At 40.6% G+C, this 18,076-nt stretch overlaps 1 protein-coding gene across 1 annotated transcript in view; it reads right to left on the reverse strand.

Moving 5' to 3' along the window:
• The window catches only part of LOC128596405 (phospholipid-transporting ATPase FetA-like), a 197,627-nt gene that overhangs the window by 59,418 nt on the left and 120,133 nt on the right, over positions 1 to 18,076 (reverse strand). Inside the window, exon 12 of the mRNA XM_053606048.1 lies at positions 10,037 to 10,233. Within this exon, the coding sequence (XP_053462023.1) occupies positions 10,037 to 10,233 (197 nt within the window). The remainder of the gene's footprint in view (positions 1 to 10,036; positions 10,234 to 18,076) is intronic.

Below are 18,076 nucleotides of genomic sequence, written 5' to 3' on the forward strand. Positions count from 1 at the left end.
ATGTGGAGGCCCGGTGGGTGTGGGTCACCCGTCAGGGGTCACTGCACAGCTCTTATGGAGGTCTGGGCGGCGCCAAGCCTAGGAGTTTGAGGTTGCTATGAGCTGTGACGTCACAGCACTCTACCCAGGGCAACAGCGCAAGGCTCCAGTGTGCCAAAACCGTCTCACTCTGCCCCTAAGGATTAAGGCTGTAAGGCAGCTCAGTCCCCGCCTTTAGGCTGCTCTGTCAGTAGGTTACTTTGACCTGTCCAATCCTTGCTCTGAGACCCTGATGGCAGAGCTTGCCGGGGCAGTTCTTTCACAATGGCTTCCTGTGCCCAGGTCAGTGGCTCAGTCTGGGGCCCCAGACAATGCCCAAAGTTCTCCACACTCCTGCTCAAGCTCTCCCCAAGGCAGTTCAACTGAGTGCCAAGTCCAAGAACACTGAAACAGTTCACAGGTAAGGCCTTTCCGGTTTGCAGTCTTACTGCTGCTTGTACTTATGGTTGCCAGTGTGATTAGGTCGATTGAACACACTCAACCACTTGCCAGTTTTCCACTGTTTTTGTCCTCCTCTTGGGGTCCAGAAGTCCCTTGCTGGCTCCCTGTATCCTCAAAGGGATGATTATAGGCAGATCCCACCGGCCAGAGATGCCTGGAGTCTTGTCTGCCCAGACTCGCTGTTCCCAGTTGTAGGGAAGCTGTTACTCGGCCGCCATCTTTAATCCCCCTTCCCTGGCTTTGTTTTTATCACTAAGAATTGCCTTGGCTATATAGGTTTTGTCTGTTCCATACAAAATGAAGAATTATTTTCTCCAGATCTTGAAAGTATGATGTTGGCATTTTAATGGGGATTGCATTGCATCTGTAGATTGCTTTGGGAAGTATAGACATTTTAACAATGTTGATTCTTCCCAGCCAGGAGCATGGTATGTTCTTCCTTTTCTATTATTTTTTTTCTTATGGTTTCATAATTTTCTTTATAGAGATCCTTAACCTATTTTGTTAGGCATATTCAAAGATATTTCATTTTTTTTGAAGCTATGATGAAGGGAGTTGTGTCCTTGATTAGCTTCTCATCTTGGTTGTTACTGGCATAAACAAAGGCTTCTGATTTGTGGACACTGATTTTATATCCTGAGACATTACTGTATTTTTTGATTACTTCCAGGAGTCTTGGGGTTGAGTCTTTGGGGTTCTCTAAGTATAAGATCATATCATTGGCAAAGAGAGAGAATTTGACTTCCTCTGCCCCCATTTGGATGCCCTTTATTTCCTTCTCTTATCTGATTGCATTAGCTAGAACTTCCAGCACTGTGTGGAATAGTAGCCATGACACAGGACAGCCTGGTCTGGTTCCAGTTCTAAGTGGAAAAGCTCTCAGTTTCACTCCATTCAGTATAATATTAGCTGTGGGTTTATCATAGATGGCTTCAATCAGTTTAGAAAATGTGCCACCTATGCCTATTTTCTTCAGAGTTCTAATTAGAAAAGGATACTGGATTTTATCGAATGCTTTTTATGCATCTGTTGAGAGGATCATATAGTCTTTGTTTTTGCTTCTGTTGTTATGGTGAATTACATTTAAGGACTTGCATATGTTAAACCAGACTTGCATTCTGGGATATAACCTACTTGATCGTGATGAATGATATATATATATATATATATATATATATTAATTTTAAATCATAGCTGTGTACATTAATGCGATCATGGGGCACCATACATTGGTTTTATAAACAGTTTAACACATTTGTATCACACTGGTTAATATAGCCTTCCTGGCTTTTTCTTAGTTATTGTGTTAAGAGAATGATATTTTTAATGTGTAGCTGTAATCTATTGGCTAGGATTTTATTTATTTAGAATTTTTGCATCTATATTCATGAGTGAAATGGGTCTGAAATTCTCCTTTTTAGTTGGGTCTTTTCCTGGTTTTGGTATCAGGGTGACGTTTGCTTTGTAGAATATGTTGGGGAAGATTCTTTCCTTCTCAATTTTTTGGAATAATTTTTGCAGTATGGGTATAAGCTCTTTTTTGAAAGTTTGACAGAATTCTGGTGTGAAGCCATCTGGACCAGGGATTTTTGTTTTTGTTGGGAGATTTTTTACTGTTTCTTCTAAATCAGTTTTTGAAATCAGTCTATTCAAGAGATCTATTTCTTCTTGATTAAGTCTAGGAAGAGGATGTGATTCCAGGTATTGTTCTATTTCCTCCACATTGTCAAATTTCTGGGCATAGAGTTTCTTGTAGTACTCAGAGATAATCTCTTATATCTTTGTGGCATCTGTTATTTCTCCTTTATTGTCTCTGATTGAGGTTATTAGAGATTTTAGATTGAGGTTATTAGAGGTTTTACTTTTCTGTTTCTACTTACATATCTTTTTCTTTCTTTCTTTTTTTGTTTGTTTGTGACAGAGAGTCACTTTGTTGCCCTTGGTAGAGAGCCATGGCATCACAGCTCACAGCAACCTCCAGATCTTGGGCTTAGGCAATTCTTTTGCCTCAGCTTCCTGAGTAGATGGGACTATAGGTACCTGCAACAATGCTTGGCTATTTTTTTGTTTCAGTTTGGCCAGGGCCAGGTTCAAACCTGCTACCCTTGGCATATGGGGCCGGCACCCCACCTTCAACATTCTTAAACTAAACAATTTTCAGCCCAGAATTCTGTATCCTGCTAAACTAAACCTCAGAATTGATGGAAGAAATCAAATCTTTTGTAGATATACAAGCACTGAGGAAATTTGCCACAAGACCATCTCTACAGGAAATACTTAGACCTATTCTCAACACTGACCATCACAATGGACCACCAGCAAAGAAAACACCCAGAAGCTAAAGGTCAAAACGTAGCTTCCACAATGGCCCAAAGGATAAAACTATACAACGGACTTCCACAAAATAAAATGAATATAACTCTATCACACATGTCAATTCTCTCAATAAATGTCAATGGACTGAACTCACCACTGAAGAGGCATAGGCCGGCTGATTGGATAAAAAAGCACAAGTCATCCATATGCTAGCTTCAGGAGACACATATAGCCTTAAAATACAGTTAAGACTCAGGGTTAAGGGATGGAAAACAGTGTTTCAAGCAAATGGAAATCAGAAGAAAGGAGGGGTTGCAATCTTATGTTCAGATACAAGTGGATGTAAAGCAACTAAAGTTAAGATAGACAAAGATGGATGCTTTATACCAGTCAAAGGAACAATACAATAAGAAGACATTTCGATATTAAATATTTATACACCAAACTTAAATGCTCCCTGATTTATGAAACAGACCTTGATGGGTCTGAGTAATGTGATATCCCATAAAATCATAATAGTCGGTCTGAGACTTTAACAACCCTCTGACAGAACTGGACAGATACTCTAAACAGAAACTAAACAAAGATTCCAAGGACTTAAATGTGACCCTAGAACAAATGGGATTAATAGACATATACAGAATACACCATCTCAAAGCCAAAGAATATATATTTTTCTTGTCAGCCCATGGTACGTACTCCAAAACTGACCACATCCTAGGATACAAATCAAACATCAGCAAAATTAAAAGAATAGAAATTATAATTTGTCTTCTCAGACCACAAGGCAATAAAACAGGAACTCAACTGCAACAAAAACGTTCATCCCCACATAAAGACTTAGAAATTAAACAACTTTATGTTGAATGATAGTTGGGTTCAAGAAGACAAAAAAGAGGAAATCATTAAATTCCTCAAACATAATAATAATGAAAACACAAGTTACCAAAACCTGTGGGATACAGAAAAAGCAGCCTTAAGAGGGAAATTCATCGCAGTAGATGCCTACATTTGGAAAACAGAAAGACTGGCTCGGCACCTGTAGCTCAGCGACTAGGGTGCCAGGCACATACACTGGAATTTGAATCCAGCCCTGGCCTGCCAAACAACAATGACAACTACAAACAAAAAATAGCCGGGTGTTGTGGCAGGTGCCTGTAGTCCCAGCTACTTGGGAGGCTGAGGCAAGAGAATCACCTAAGCCCAAGAGTTTGATGTTGCTCTGAGCTGTGATGCCACAGCACTCTACCCAGGGCAACAGCTTGAGACTCTGTCTTAAAGAAGAAGAAAGGAAAGAAAAGAAAGAAAAGAAAGAAAGAAAGAAAGAAAGAGAAAAACAGAAAGAAGCGCATCAACAAACTTATGAACCATCTTATGGAATTGGAACAAGAAGAACAAACTAATCCCAAATCCAACAGAAGAAAAGAAATACTCAAAATTAAATCAGAGATGAATGAAATTGAAAACAAAAGAGTCATTCAGAAAATTAATAAAACAGAAAGCTGATTTTTTGAAGAAACAAAATTGATAAAACCTTTGGCCAGATTAACTAAAAACAGAAAAGTAAAATCCATCCACTTCAGCCTCTAAGAATGTTAGGATTACAGGTGTGAGCCATCTCACCCAGCCTCAGCATCTTCATTTTAAAACAGTGAAGTCTTTTAATGGGCCTTCTTCCTATCATTATTCACACTTAATGTGTGTTATATTGTTTTATCAGTAATCCCTGTTGGAGACAGCTGCATTGAGAGGCATGAAATTTTTTTTTTTTTTTTTTGATGTGAGGAGGAGTCATCACTGACTTTTTACTGATGGCTCCCATTCCTGGAGTTTTGACCATACCAGCCACCATAGCAATTGCTCTAAACTCAAATATCCAATCACATTATTTCTTTCCTTAGAAATATCTTTGCTGGGTCTTTACTGCTTTTAGAATAAAGTCCAAATTCTCTAGCCTAGAATTTAAGGGTCTTTTGATTTGACCCTAAATTATCATACAACACCTTTGTCTTTTCTATGAACAGACAAAGCTTTAAAAAACTGCCATACTTTTAGCTATTGTGAATCAATCTTTGTTGAGTGGAGAAAGGTGCGGGTCCAGTTTCAGTCTTTTACATGTGGATATCCAGTTCTCCCAGCACCATTTATGGAATAAGGATTCTATCCCTCAGTGTATGTTCTTGTTTGGTTTATTGAATATTAGGTGCTGTCAGATGTTAGTTTCATTTCCTGGTTTTCTATTCAGTTGCAGATGTCTATGTCTCTATTTTTGTGCCAGTACCATGCTGTTTTGACCACCATGGCCTTGTAGTACAGCCTAAAGTCTGGTAGGCTGATGCCTCTGGCTTTGTTTTATTTATTTTTTTGAAACAGAGTCTCATTATGTTATCCTCAGTAGAGTGCTGTGGCATCACAGCTCACAGCAATCTCACACTCTCGTGCTTAAGCGATTCTCTTGTCTCAGTCTCTCAAATAGCTGGAACTACAGGTGCCCACCACAATGCCCAGCTATTTTTTCATTATTGTTGTCATTGTCATTTAGTAGGCCCTGACCAGGTTTGAACCCACCAGCCCTGGTACATGTGGCTGGCACGCTAACTACTGGGCTATAGACGCTGAGCCCCAGCTTTGTTTTTATTACTAAGAACTTCCTTAGTTATGTGGGTTTTTTTCTGGTTTCATATAAAATGAAGAATTATTTTTTCCTGAAGTCTTGAAAGTATGAATAGGGATGGCACCAAATCTGTAGATTGCTGTGGGAAGTACAGACATTTTAAGAATGTTGATTCTTCCCAGCCATGAGAATGGTATGTTCTTCCATTTGTTAATATCTTCTGTTATTTCTTTTCTTAGGGTTCCATAATATTATTTATAGAGGTCTTTCACCTCTTTTGTTAGGTATATTCCTAGGTATTTCATTTTCTTTTCTTTTTTTTGCTTGTACGAAAGGTTTTTATTGGCGAGGGAGAGATGCTGCAGAGCAGCACTAAGGAGGAGAGAAAAGGAGGGGGGGAGAAGAGAGAAAGGAAAGGGAGAGGGGGAGAGAGACAGGAAGAGAGAGGGGGAGAGAGAGCACGCGAGCGAGAGAGAACTATATAGGTTCGATTAGGAGAAGTCTTAGAATGGTGATGGGATGGCAGAATAGCCAATAAGGAGTTACTGTCCTGGCCGGAAGAGGCGTTAGGGGCAGGCCATAAGTTGGGAGGGGCTTTCTCTGGGGCAATTACCTAACATTCCTCCCTTCTTGATTTATTAAAATTAGGGGGTTGGCCTTGGGATAGGGAACGTAGAGTTCTCTCTTCTGTAGCTTCTTCCTGCTGAGAAGGGATTGTAGTTTCAATTGGCCAACTAGAGGACAATTATGATTTTTTTTTTTTTTGTAGAGACAGAGTCTCACTTTATGGCCCTCGGTAGAGTGCCGTGGCCTCACACAGCTCACAGCAACCTCCAACTCCTGGGCTTAAGCGATTCTCTTGCCTCAGCCTCCCGAGTAGCTGGGACTACAGGCGCCCGCCACAATGCCGGGCTATTTTTTTTTGGTTGCAGTTTGGCTGGGGCCGGGTTTGAACCCGCCACCCTCTGTATATGGGGCCCGCGCCCTACGGACTGAGCCACAGGCGCCGCCCTATGATTTTTTTTTGTTGGGAGGATGTAAGTTTTTCCTTTCAGACTGTTCTTTTAGCGGTGGTTGTTTAGAAGTGATGTTTAGGAAAGTCTTGTGGTTCGGAGTAGTGTAGTCCATTCATAAAGAACTATTTCTCTTGTTGTAGATTTGGAGTACCAACTGAGTACCAAGTCTGGATGAGGCCGGTGTTGAGTGCTGGTTAGAGCGTTTTGGCGGATGGACACAAGCCCATGTGGTGGTGAGCCGCTGGGAGTGTGAGAAAGAGGCTAGGGAACTCCCAGGAGCTAAAATCCCCTGGAAGAGATGGAAGCTACCCTTGGGAGTGTTCCCTAATTACATCCCGCTCCTGACACCAGATGAAAGGGGGGGCACTCCACCGGCAAAGATCTCACAGACCACCAAGGCTTGTATGAAAGGTTTTTATTGGGAGGGAGGGATGCTGCAGAGCAGCACTAAGGAGGAGAGAAAAGGGGAGAGAGAGAGGGGAGAAAACAGAGAGAGAGGAAAGGGAGAGGGGTAGAGAGGAGAGACCAAGAGAGACAGGAAGAGAGAGGAGGAGGAGGGGAGAGCCATTTTCTTTTCTTTATTTTTCTTTTTTTTTTCTTAGATAGAGTCTCACTATGTCACCCTCGGTAGAGTGCCGTGGTGTCACAGCTCACAGCAACCTCAACGTCTTGGGCTTTAAGTGATTCTCCTGCCTCAGCCTCCCAGGTAGCTGGGACTACAGGCACCCACCACAATGCCCAGCTATTTTTTGTTGCAGTTGTCATTGTTGTTTAGCTGGCCTGGGCTGGGTTCAAACCCAGCTCCCTTGGTGTATGTGGCTGGTGCCATAACCACTGTGTTACGGCTGAGCCAGCATTTCATTTTCTTTTTTTGTTTATTTATCTTTATTTTTATTTTATTTTTTTATTATTAAATCATAGCTGTGTACATTAATGCGATCATGGGGCACCATACACTGGTTTTATAGACCGTTTGACACATTTTCATCACACTGGTTAATATAGCCTTCCTGGCATTTTCTTAGTTATTGTGTTAAGACATTTATATTCTACATTTACTAAGTTTCACATGTACCCTTGTAAGATGCACCACAAGTGTAATCCCACCAATCACCCTCCCTCCGCCCATCATTTCATTTTCTTTGAAGCTACTGTGAAGGGGATTGATCACAAAAATAGATTCAAGATCAATAAAATACCTAAATTTAAGGCATGAAATGATAAAAATCTTCAAAGGAGGTATAGGAAAAACACTTGAAGATATCAGCCTGGAGAAAGACTTTATAAAGAAGACTACTGTGGCAACTGCAACAACAAAAATAAACAAATGCGACTTAATTAAACTGGAAAATTTCTGTACAGCTAAGGAGACAACAACCAAAGCATACAGACAACCTACACAATGGGAAAAGATATTTGCATATTCTGAATCAGACAAAAGCTTGATAAGTAGGATCTACAGAGAAATCAAATTAATCCACATGAAATGGGCTAGAGAGATAAATAGAATCTTCTCTAAAGAAGACAGACACATGGCTAACAAAAATATGAAAAAATGCTCATCGTCCCTAATTACCAGATAAATGCAAATCACAACCACCCTGAGTTATCTTGTAACCCCAGTGAGAATGGCCCACATCACAAAATCTCAAAACTGCAGATGCTGGTGTGGATGTGGAGAAAGGGAACACTTTTACACTGCTAGTGGAACTGCAAACTAATATAACCTTTTTGGAAGGAAGTATGGAGAATCCTCAAAGAACTCAAACTAGACCTCCCATTTGATCCCGCAATCCTATTACTTCTTCTACCCAGAAGAAAAAAAACCTTTTACCATAAGGACACTTGCACTATTTATTACAGCTGAATTTACAATCGCCAAAATGTGGAAACACCATAAATGCCCACTAACCCAGGTATGTATTAACAAGCTGTGGAATATATGTATACCCTGGAATACTATTCAGCCATTAAAATGATGGAGACTTTACATCTTTTGTATTAACCTGGATGGAAGTGGAACACATTATTCTTAGTAAAGCATCACAAGAATGGAGATGCAAGAATCCAGTGTACTCAATTCTGATATGAGGACAATTGATGACCTAGTACAGGGTGGGGAGTAGAGGAAGGGGAGAGCAAAGAGAGGGAAGGGGGGTGGTGAGGGGTCACAGTGTGTGACACACCTTTTGAGAGTGGGACACAATTATAAGAGGGACTTTACCTAACAAATGCAATCATCGTAACCAGGTTCTTTGTTCAATGAATCTCCAACAATAGTAATAACTGCCCCCCCCGCCATACTTTTGTACATGCTGAACTTTCTGCTTGCAATATTCTTTCCCCATGTCCTATTTGGTGAATTCTACCCTTTTTCAAATATTTCCTTTTCTGTAAACCTTGAGGCAGGACAAAACCATTCCTTCTCAAGGCTTCTGTAACACTGATACATACTTCTATTGTATCATTTTCATATTGTACCATAATTATTTATTTGTGTATCTGTTTATATAGCTACACTGTAAGCTTCTGTAGAGAAAGGGCTGTCTTATTGTTCAAGTTTCTATGTATAGCACCTGGTATGGTGCTTGGCACATAGTAGGTACTTAATAAATATTGATCAAATAAGGTAATCTAGTTAGATGTTTTGGGGGTTACCAAAAAGCCACCAAAAGTATGGGGTTTGGAAAATCTGGAAAGGAGGAAATTATAATGTATTTAGGTTTATATATGTTTAAGGAAATGCGGAACCCAGAAAAGAAAGATCAGAATATGGTAAACACTCATTTCATCTATTTCAAACTTTTGGCCGAGGTGTCTAGGAAAAGGGGGTAAGAAATGCTCTTTCTCTTCTCTTTTTTTTTTAGACAGAGTTTCACTATGTCACCCTCAGTAGAGTACACAGCTCACAGCAACCTCAAACACTTGGGCTTAAGTAATTCTCTTGTCTCAGCCTCCCAAGTAGCTGGGACTATAGGCACCGCCACAATGCCTGGCTATTTCTTTTCTTTTCTTTTTTTTTTTTTGGTTGCAGTTGTCATTGTTGTTTAACTGGCCCAGGCCAGGTTTGAACCCATCAGCCTTGTGGCCAGTGCCCTACGCACTGAGCTAGGGGTGCCACCTCTCTTCTCCAACTCTTAGGAATTGAACTTGGGTCACAATCACACCTATTGCCATTTGCCACACTGTTTCTGCATTAAAATGCAGTCTGAGTTTTGACTACTGACTTAAGAGTGAGTGTCTGGAACTTATTTCTTTAGTAAACTACAGGCAACCCGGCCATACTTGGCATCACTACATTTGTGTGCATTTTTTCTAGTGGTTTTGTGTATTTGTCTTATTCAGTCACTTACATTATAAATTGAGGGCAGAAATTCTTTTCCTTTTATATAAACCACACAGTATATAACACAGTGTTCTATATAGGGAAGGAATTTATGCAATTTCTAGATGTTTCTCAGAGTGTTTTGCACACCAGGCACCGTAAAAAGTGAAGGGTCAAAGGGCACACAGTAGATGCTTTCTAAAAGTTCACGCTAATAGGATAATTAAACAGTAAGTATTAAGTCAGCTTCTCCCCTCAAAACCCAAAGTGATCAAAGAAGCCTACCTGACATAGAGGGAAATGGGCACCATAGTGTTGAGAATAATGAAGTACGACCAGAAGATGAGGGTGCCAGAGATAAGTGATGAAGAGACATATTTTTCCCATGGCAGAAAAATCTGGAAGTAGTAGCCTTTCTGGCTTTGCCAAATCCAATGTCCAACTGCTAGGATAAAACACATGATGCCTAAAAAAAGGAAAATCTAAAAAAAAAAAATTAAATTAACATTTCATTTGATGTCTGTTTTGCTTCAGTTCTACCTTCTGGAGCCTTATCTCTAGATAAAGTGTCTGTCTCCTAAGAGGTCATGGAGGCCCTGCAGTCCATAGGCTCTAGGCCGCAGTACATAGGACAGAAAGATGGCCATGCAGGAGCCATCCTTCGGATGGTGAAGGGGATAATGGTAACTAAAGCATATTAAGTACTGATTAAGTACTGGAACTGTGCTAAGTACTTTATATATATTATTTAATATTTATAATAATCCCCTTTCAATAATAGATGAAGAACTTGATTTTGAGAATGAAAAAGCATTTTGCTTTAAGTCACTTAGATACTGAGCAGAAAGAACACATTTGGAACCAATTCTAGGACTCAAGCTCTTAATCTTACTCCATTGTTGAAGTGAGGTGAAGCTTTAACAAAAGTCTAAAATGTGTGCCATTAGCTTAGGAGTTGGGAGAGGATGGTAAGAAAACTGATATAAAAGCCTGGAAGGCCTACAATCTTGTTAATAGGAAAGGATTTGATAAAACTGAGAGGTAGGGCATGTGCCTACTGAACCTGCAGCTTTAAGGTAAGTGGTTAGAATCAGAATATTGTGTGTTGGCTTCTGTTGGCAGCCTTTGATGAGATATTGAAAGAAAGAGTTAAACTTGGGAAATAATTTGCCAATTTGTAAGCATAAATGAAAAAGAATGAAAGTATAGAAACCTGGAGCACTGTAAGAGTTTGAGACCAGCTTGGGCAACATAATGAACCCATTTCTAAAAAAGAAATTAAAAAAATTAGCTGGGCATAGTGGCACACACCTGTGCCCCCAGCTACTTGGGAAGTTGAGGTGGGAGGATCACTCGAGCTTAAGAGTTTGAGGTGCTTTAAGCCACAATCAAGTTACTGCATTCTAGCATGGGAAATACTGCAAGACTCCATCTCTTAAAAAAAAAAAAAAGAAATTTGGGGCAAACTAAGACCTCTAAATACCAAAAAGGAAGAGATAAGATGGAGACTTTAAGCAAAGAAGGTCCAATAATTCTTTTCTTGCAAAGACAGTTTCACTCTGTTGTCCAGACTAGAGCACATGGTGTCAGCATAGTTCAAGCAAATGCAAACTCCTGGATTCAAGCAATCCTCCTGTTTTAGCCTCCCAACTAGCTGGGACTATAGGCACCCTCAACAACACTGGCTCATTTTTCTTTTTCTTTTTTATTCTGGCTTTATTTTTTATTTTTATTTTTATCTTTTGACGGCATCTCATTATGTCACCCTCAGTAGAGTACTGTGGCATCACAGCTCAAAGCAACCTCAAAAACTCTTGGGCTTAAGAGATTCTCTTGTCTCAGCCTCCCAAGTAGCTGGGACTATAGGTGCCCACCACAATGCCTCGCTATTTTTTGTTGCAGTTGTCATTGTGGTTTAGCTGGCCCAGGCCAGTTTTGAACCCGTCAGCCTTGGTGTATGTGGCTGGCACCGTAACCACTGTGCTATGGGCACTGAGCCATGGCTGATTTTTCTATTTTTAGTAGAGATGAGGGTCTCAGGGCCTTTCTCTTGCTCAAGATGGTCTTGAACTCCTGAGCTCAGGCAATCCTCCTACTTCAGCCTTCCAGGGTGCTAGGATTATAGGTATGAGCCACTGTGCCCAGCCCCAATAATTCTTTTCAAATGAATAGTGAGTCAGATTTGAGGCAAACTTCTGATTAAAGGTAATACCCATTACTAGTATTCCAGAAGACTCACTTTCTTGCCTTTATGTTGAGAGAGAAGGGCATAGAAAGGGCAAGGAAGCAAAGAAATGAGACAAATTTGAGAAGTATGTTAAAGAAAGAATTGGGAGAGGGGTCACTGGTGCTTGGACCTATTGGTTCCATGTATAAATAGGGAAGAAGTCTGATAGGTTTTGAAGGAATGGTATTTCTATTTTTTGATGGGGGGACAGAGTCTCACATTGTTGCCCTGGGTAGAGTGCTGTAGCATCACAGCTCACAGCAACCTCAAACTCTTGGGTTCAAGTGATCCTCTTGCCTCAGCCTTCCAAGTAGGTGGGACTACAGTCACCTGCCACAATACCTAGCTAGCTTTTCTATTTTTAGTAGAGATGGGGTCTCAGGGTGGTCTCGAACTTCTGAGTTCAAGTTATCTACTTGCCTCAGCCTTCCAGAGTACAAGCATTACAGACACGAGCCACTGCATTTGGTTGGAATGTTATTTCTAAAGTAAGCATGAGCCTGGTCTTTGGTTATTTGGGAAGCATTAACACAACCCTGGGCAGAAGCAGGTTGTGAAAACTGCAGCCTCCCAGGACAGCATATGATAATTTCAGAATTGGCCAGGGAAGATAAAGAATGGGGAAAACCTTCGCAGGAGTGGAGCCAGGGGTCATGGAAAGAAAAATGAATAAAAGAATTCCTCCCATCTCACTATACCAGGGGTATCTAACCTTTTGGCTTCTCTGGACCACACTGGAATAAGGGTTGTCTTGGGCCACACATAAAATACAAACACTAACCAAAGCTGATGAGCACCAGAAAAAGGTCTGTGTATAATTTTCATGATATGCGCCACCACAGATAAACCAAAAAACTTCACATAATAATCCTAATTATGTAGCAACCTATTCAGAGAGTTTTTTAAAATCATTGCACAGGTCCCAAGTTTATGATCACTAATATAGGAAATGTACATATCTAAGTAATAAAACGTCTCTGGGTTTGGGCGGCACCTGTGGCTCAGTCGGTAAGGCGCCGGCCCCATATACCAAGGGTGGTGGGTTCAAACCCGGCCCCAGCTGAACTGCAACCAAAATATAGCTGGGCGTTGTGGCGGGCGCCTGTAGTCCCAGCTACTCGGGAGGCTGAGGCAAGAGAATCGCTGAAGCCGAGGAGTTGGAGGTTGCTGTGAGCTGTGTGATGCCATGGCACTCTACCGAGGGCTATAAAGTGAGACTCTGTCTCTACAAAAAAAAAAAAAAAAAAAAAGTCTCTGGGTTTAAAAAAAATATATTTATTCTGAAAGTAAAAGAAAAGTGGGCAAGATAAAACTAGTGGGATATTTGACATATTTGAGAAATGAATGCATTAGTACCTGGTTCAATTGAAGTAGTTGTGATTCTCAGTGGGTTTTCAATGTGTTCATCAGATGTTTTGGTTCTAATTTTACCCTTAACATGCTTCATTTTTAAAAATAGTTGCTCACAGGCGGCACCTGTGGCTCAGTCGATAAGGCGCCGGCCCCATATACCGAGGGTGGCGGGTTCAAACCCGGCCCCGGCTGAACTGCAACAAAAAAACAGCCGGGTGTTGTGGCGGGCGCCTATAGTCCCAGCTGCTCAGGAGGCTGAGGCAACAGAATTGCTTAAGCCCAGGAGTTGGAGGTTGCTGTGAGCTGTGTGATGCCACGGCACTCTACCCAGGGCCATAAAGTGAAACCCTGTCTCTACAAAAAAAAAAAAAAAAAAAAGTTGCTCACAAATGTAGATTTTGCCAAAAAGCAATGACATGAAAAGGCATAATTGTAAAGCAAGGGACATTTGTCTCTGGGAAGACAGGACCTATACAAGTCCAGTAAAGAGACATGATGAAATTTTTCTTTAAGTTGAGTGTCAGATTCCAGCTCTATGCATTTCGTTTGAAAATTGTCAGGTAACATATTTATGTTAACTGAAAATGGAGTAACAAATGCACTAAATATTGATAAGTTTCCTGGAAATCTTGAAATTTGTTTTCAAATTTTTATATGGAATTGAAAAACAAGGCTGCATACTTTTCACTGTGCAGGTGACTGTGTTTATCCAACATACAGCTCAATTTTGTGTGGCAATTGCATTGCCTTCTATTAATTTTACAAGTCCCTCTCTTTTACCTACCATGGGGGGGCACCATCAGTAATTATACCAGTTATGTTGACAATGGTCAAGAAAATCACTTCATCATATTTTCTACTGCTTTTATAAACCTCTTAATTTAGTTATGTCTTTTAATGGCAGTAAAAAAACTATTTCTTCAGTGACATTATATTCATCATCAATAGCTCTAATAAAAGCAACAAATTGCCAGTGGCTATGCACTATCCCATCCTTGTTGCCACTTGTTGGAGCCTGGGACCAGCCAGGTCTCTGGCCCTGGCTTATTTATTGTCTGTACATGGACCACTGAACTACTTTGCTCTGGAACAATTACCCTTAGGTGCCTGAGGACTATTTGCCTTAGCAGAAGGGAGAGAGAGAGAAAGACAGTTTCCAAAGGAGAGAAACGGTCTTAGTAAGAGAGTGAATCTTAACAGTCTTCTCAGAAGGGCCTCGGGGAGAGGCCCTGTGAGCAGGAGAAGCAAAAGAGTCAGAGTGAGTGGGTCCATGAAAGAATGAGCATTCCTCGACTGACTTCTCCTGCAGCTTCTTATAAACATGATCCCATGGCTACTTGCACCACAGGTGTAGAGACTGCAATCACTGATGTTTTCATCTCTCACACTGTCCTGCTAAGGAGAGCCGAATTCCTTCCCCATGCCCTTATCACCAAGGTGTTACATTACAGAGATGTTGTATCACAGGTGTTTCTTATATTTACAGAGTGTTTCGAGCTTAACTCTTGCTTCTCCTTCCCATGAAGCTATATGGTCTGCTACATATGTCCCCTTTTTTGTGTACCTTAAAATAGTTTCTGGTATGGCAAGGGCAGTTGGTTTTGTTGTATAGCCCTTTCTCTTGCTAGGCAAAAGGACAAAGTACATAAGCAAAATTCAGAATTCCAGGTGCAGCCCCATCTCTAACTCAAGCTTCAGCTGCTGCTAGGGAAAAGATAGTGTTTCTAATGTTAATTCCTTTATTTTATTTTTTTATTATGTTAATCCTTTAAAGATGTTTCAAATTGAGAAAATCTTTGGCTGAGAAAATGTACAGTACAAAGGACCGGCTTCCCACATGAAGCTTTTCCTTTGCTATTTAAATTATAATTAATGGATGAACAAAGGTCCTGCTTTTTCTTGTGGTCTTTGTAAGCAAGGATCTTACTCCTGCTTTTCCAGAATCCCTGATTTTCATGGTCCTTGGTAGTGAAGATCCTACTGCTTTGAACATAGGTCCCACTTTTCCAGAGGCCCTGCTTTTTGTGGTCCTTGGTAGCAAAGATCCCATTGCTTTCACTGCCCCTTGCTGCTGCTTCATTTAGTAGCTGACAAGCAAGATACCATCTTTTGCTACTTCTGCCTTTAGCAGCTGGCGAACACAGACACTGTTTTTCTTGTGGAGTTTTTCCCTTGCTAGTTGAATCCAGGCCTATTTTCAAATGGAAATCCCTACATGGTGCAAAGGTTGACTCCTCCAATTTTGCATCACCCTTGTTACTCCCTCTTGTCATCTTCCGAAGGGTTCACTAACTCCTGAGTGTCTTTTCCCCTCCTTCAGTCCACATCCCAGCTCTCCAGCAGGACACGCCTTCTGGTACCAGCTGCCAAGAGGTGGGCTAACCATAGGTGCAGGATAGCCAAATACACAAAAAAGAATTTGGTTTCAATTTAGGAGGGCTCCCTGAGCTGTAAAGGTAAAGAAAGAATTTTAACTAAAGAAAGAATAAGGATCCAATTGATCTATTTTTCCTCCATTGTCATTTATTGGTCTGGTTTAATTTCCCCATATTTGTCTCTGGGGCACCAAAGGTCTGGCACACTGTGGGCAGGATCCTCCCTTTGCGTAAAGGTGAATGAATTATTCTATTTTAGCTAAGAATAGTTTGAAATGATGATTTTACCAAAGAATAGTTTGAAACGAAGGTGTTCAAGAACTTGCATTGTTTTAATTTCTTTATTTACGAGTGGGTCCTGATTTGGGCCCCAGTGATAGTTTCCCTATGATAAAGGTGTTCCATTCTTATCATATTGAGAGTGGCAAGCCTTTGTGTTTTTGCCTTTACAACACTCTTGTCTAATATAGCCTAGCTTCCCATACTTAGGGCATTTGGGGGATTTCTTAATTGATCTTCTCACTGCTTAATCTGAGTTGCCATGGCAACATAGCATGTATTGGCTTCAACTGTAAGATTATTCATCTGGTCTTCTGTTCCATCTGATCTCTGTTCATACTGATCTTTAAACTGCTTTATCTCAGTTGCCATGATTTTTTCTTGCACCTTTTCCTATTGGCCTTTCTTTTACCTTTTACTATCCTTCCCTTCCAAATAGAACTTTTTACTGCCTTAAAGGGACAGGAGGCATCAATCGTTCCAAAGCTACTTCCTGCTGAGAGTTGATACAGCAGAAGGTAGTTTAAAGGTTCTTTTTCCTAACCGATTTCTTACAACCTGTTCTCAAACTTTTTTCTCTTTTACTTTTTGTATATTTCTTCCTCCCCTTGCTATTTTTATCTGCCAAAGGCTTTTCTCACCCCCAAGTCTAATAGCTTTTATTTGCTTTTTCCTGGAGGGCTAAGACATTGTTCCAAGCCACTCCACAGAAGAGATGATTAGAATTTGGAAAGAGAAAGTGCAGCACAGAAGGGAAGAAACTAAATGAGGAAAGCCTGTTGTTGGCTGTCTTTTATATATATTTCTTTCCCTCTTTACCTATATATTTCTCCTCTCTCTTTTTCTTTTGTTTGCTAAAAGCTTATTTCCCCTTCAGTCCACATCTACTATCGTGCTGACTACACCATTTGCCAGTGGCTGGTTCACTATACCATCCTTGTTGCCACTTGTCAGGGCCTGGGACTGGCCAGGTCTCCGGCCCCGGCTTATCTATTGTCTGGACTAGGACCTCTGAACTACCTTGCTTGGGAACAATTACCCTTAGGTGCCTGATGACTATTTGCCTAGCAGAAGGGAGGGAGAAAGATAGTCTTCAAGGGAGAGAAATGGTCTTAGTAAGAGTGAATCTTAACAGTCTTCTCAGAAGAGCCTCGGGGAGAGGCCCTGTGAGCAAGAGAAGCAAATGAGTCAGAGTGAGTGGGTCTATGAAAGAATAAGCGCTCCTTGACTGATTTCTCCTGCAGCTTCTTATAGACGTGATCCAGTGACTACTTGCACCACAGGTGTAGAGACTGCCAATCACTGATGTTCTTGTCTGGAACACTCTTATGTTAAGGAGAGCTGCATCCCTTCCCCATGCCAAGGGGGGTTATTACCAATGTATTATATTACTGAGATGTTGTATCACAGGTGTTTCTTATATTTATAGAGTGTTCCAAGCTTAACTCACACTTCTTCCCATGAAGCTATGTGGTCTGCTACAACAAATTGAGCTGTATGTATAGAATCAGTGTTATCATCCATCACCAAAGCATAAAATTAATAATTAGCAGCTTTACCCTCCAAACTTCTTTCAATATATTTTCCAATGTCTTGACTTCACCTGGCTATAGTCAAACAAACTGACTTTAGAAATACCCCCTTTTCTTTAGGGCAAATTACATCTGCCATGCTTCCTATACATTGCTTAATAAACTCACCATCAGTAAATGATTTTCACTTATCTTGCTATTAAATATGCTACCACATAACTAGATTTTATAATGGCATCCAAGCTGTACTTTAAAAAAAAATTATCTGTTGGGAAGACAGACTTTTTTCATTTCTGCTGTTTTGTCCTTATGACACAATCCTTTATATGCATGGAATTTGGCAGTATGTTTTTGCATATAATGTCTTTGAAAACTTGCACAAATTCCCTATAAATTAAGCAGAGTACCTTACTGTTTGCCTTGGCAAAAAAGTACTCATCTGTCCACTTTCTTTGAGCCACAGGCACTGCCCCCCAAAAGGAGACCCTTTCATCTGTCCACTTTTTGTTGAACAATTTTCCTTCATTCTTAATTCTTTTTGGGGGGCTCTATTTTAGTT

Source organism: Nycticebus coucang, chromosome 2, assembly GCF_027406575.1.
Source record: "Nycticebus coucang isolate mNycCou1 chromosome 2, mNycCou1.pri, whole genome shotgun sequence".
NCBI lineage: Eukaryota > Metazoa > Chordata > Mammalia > Primates > Lorisidae > Nycticebus > Nycticebus coucang.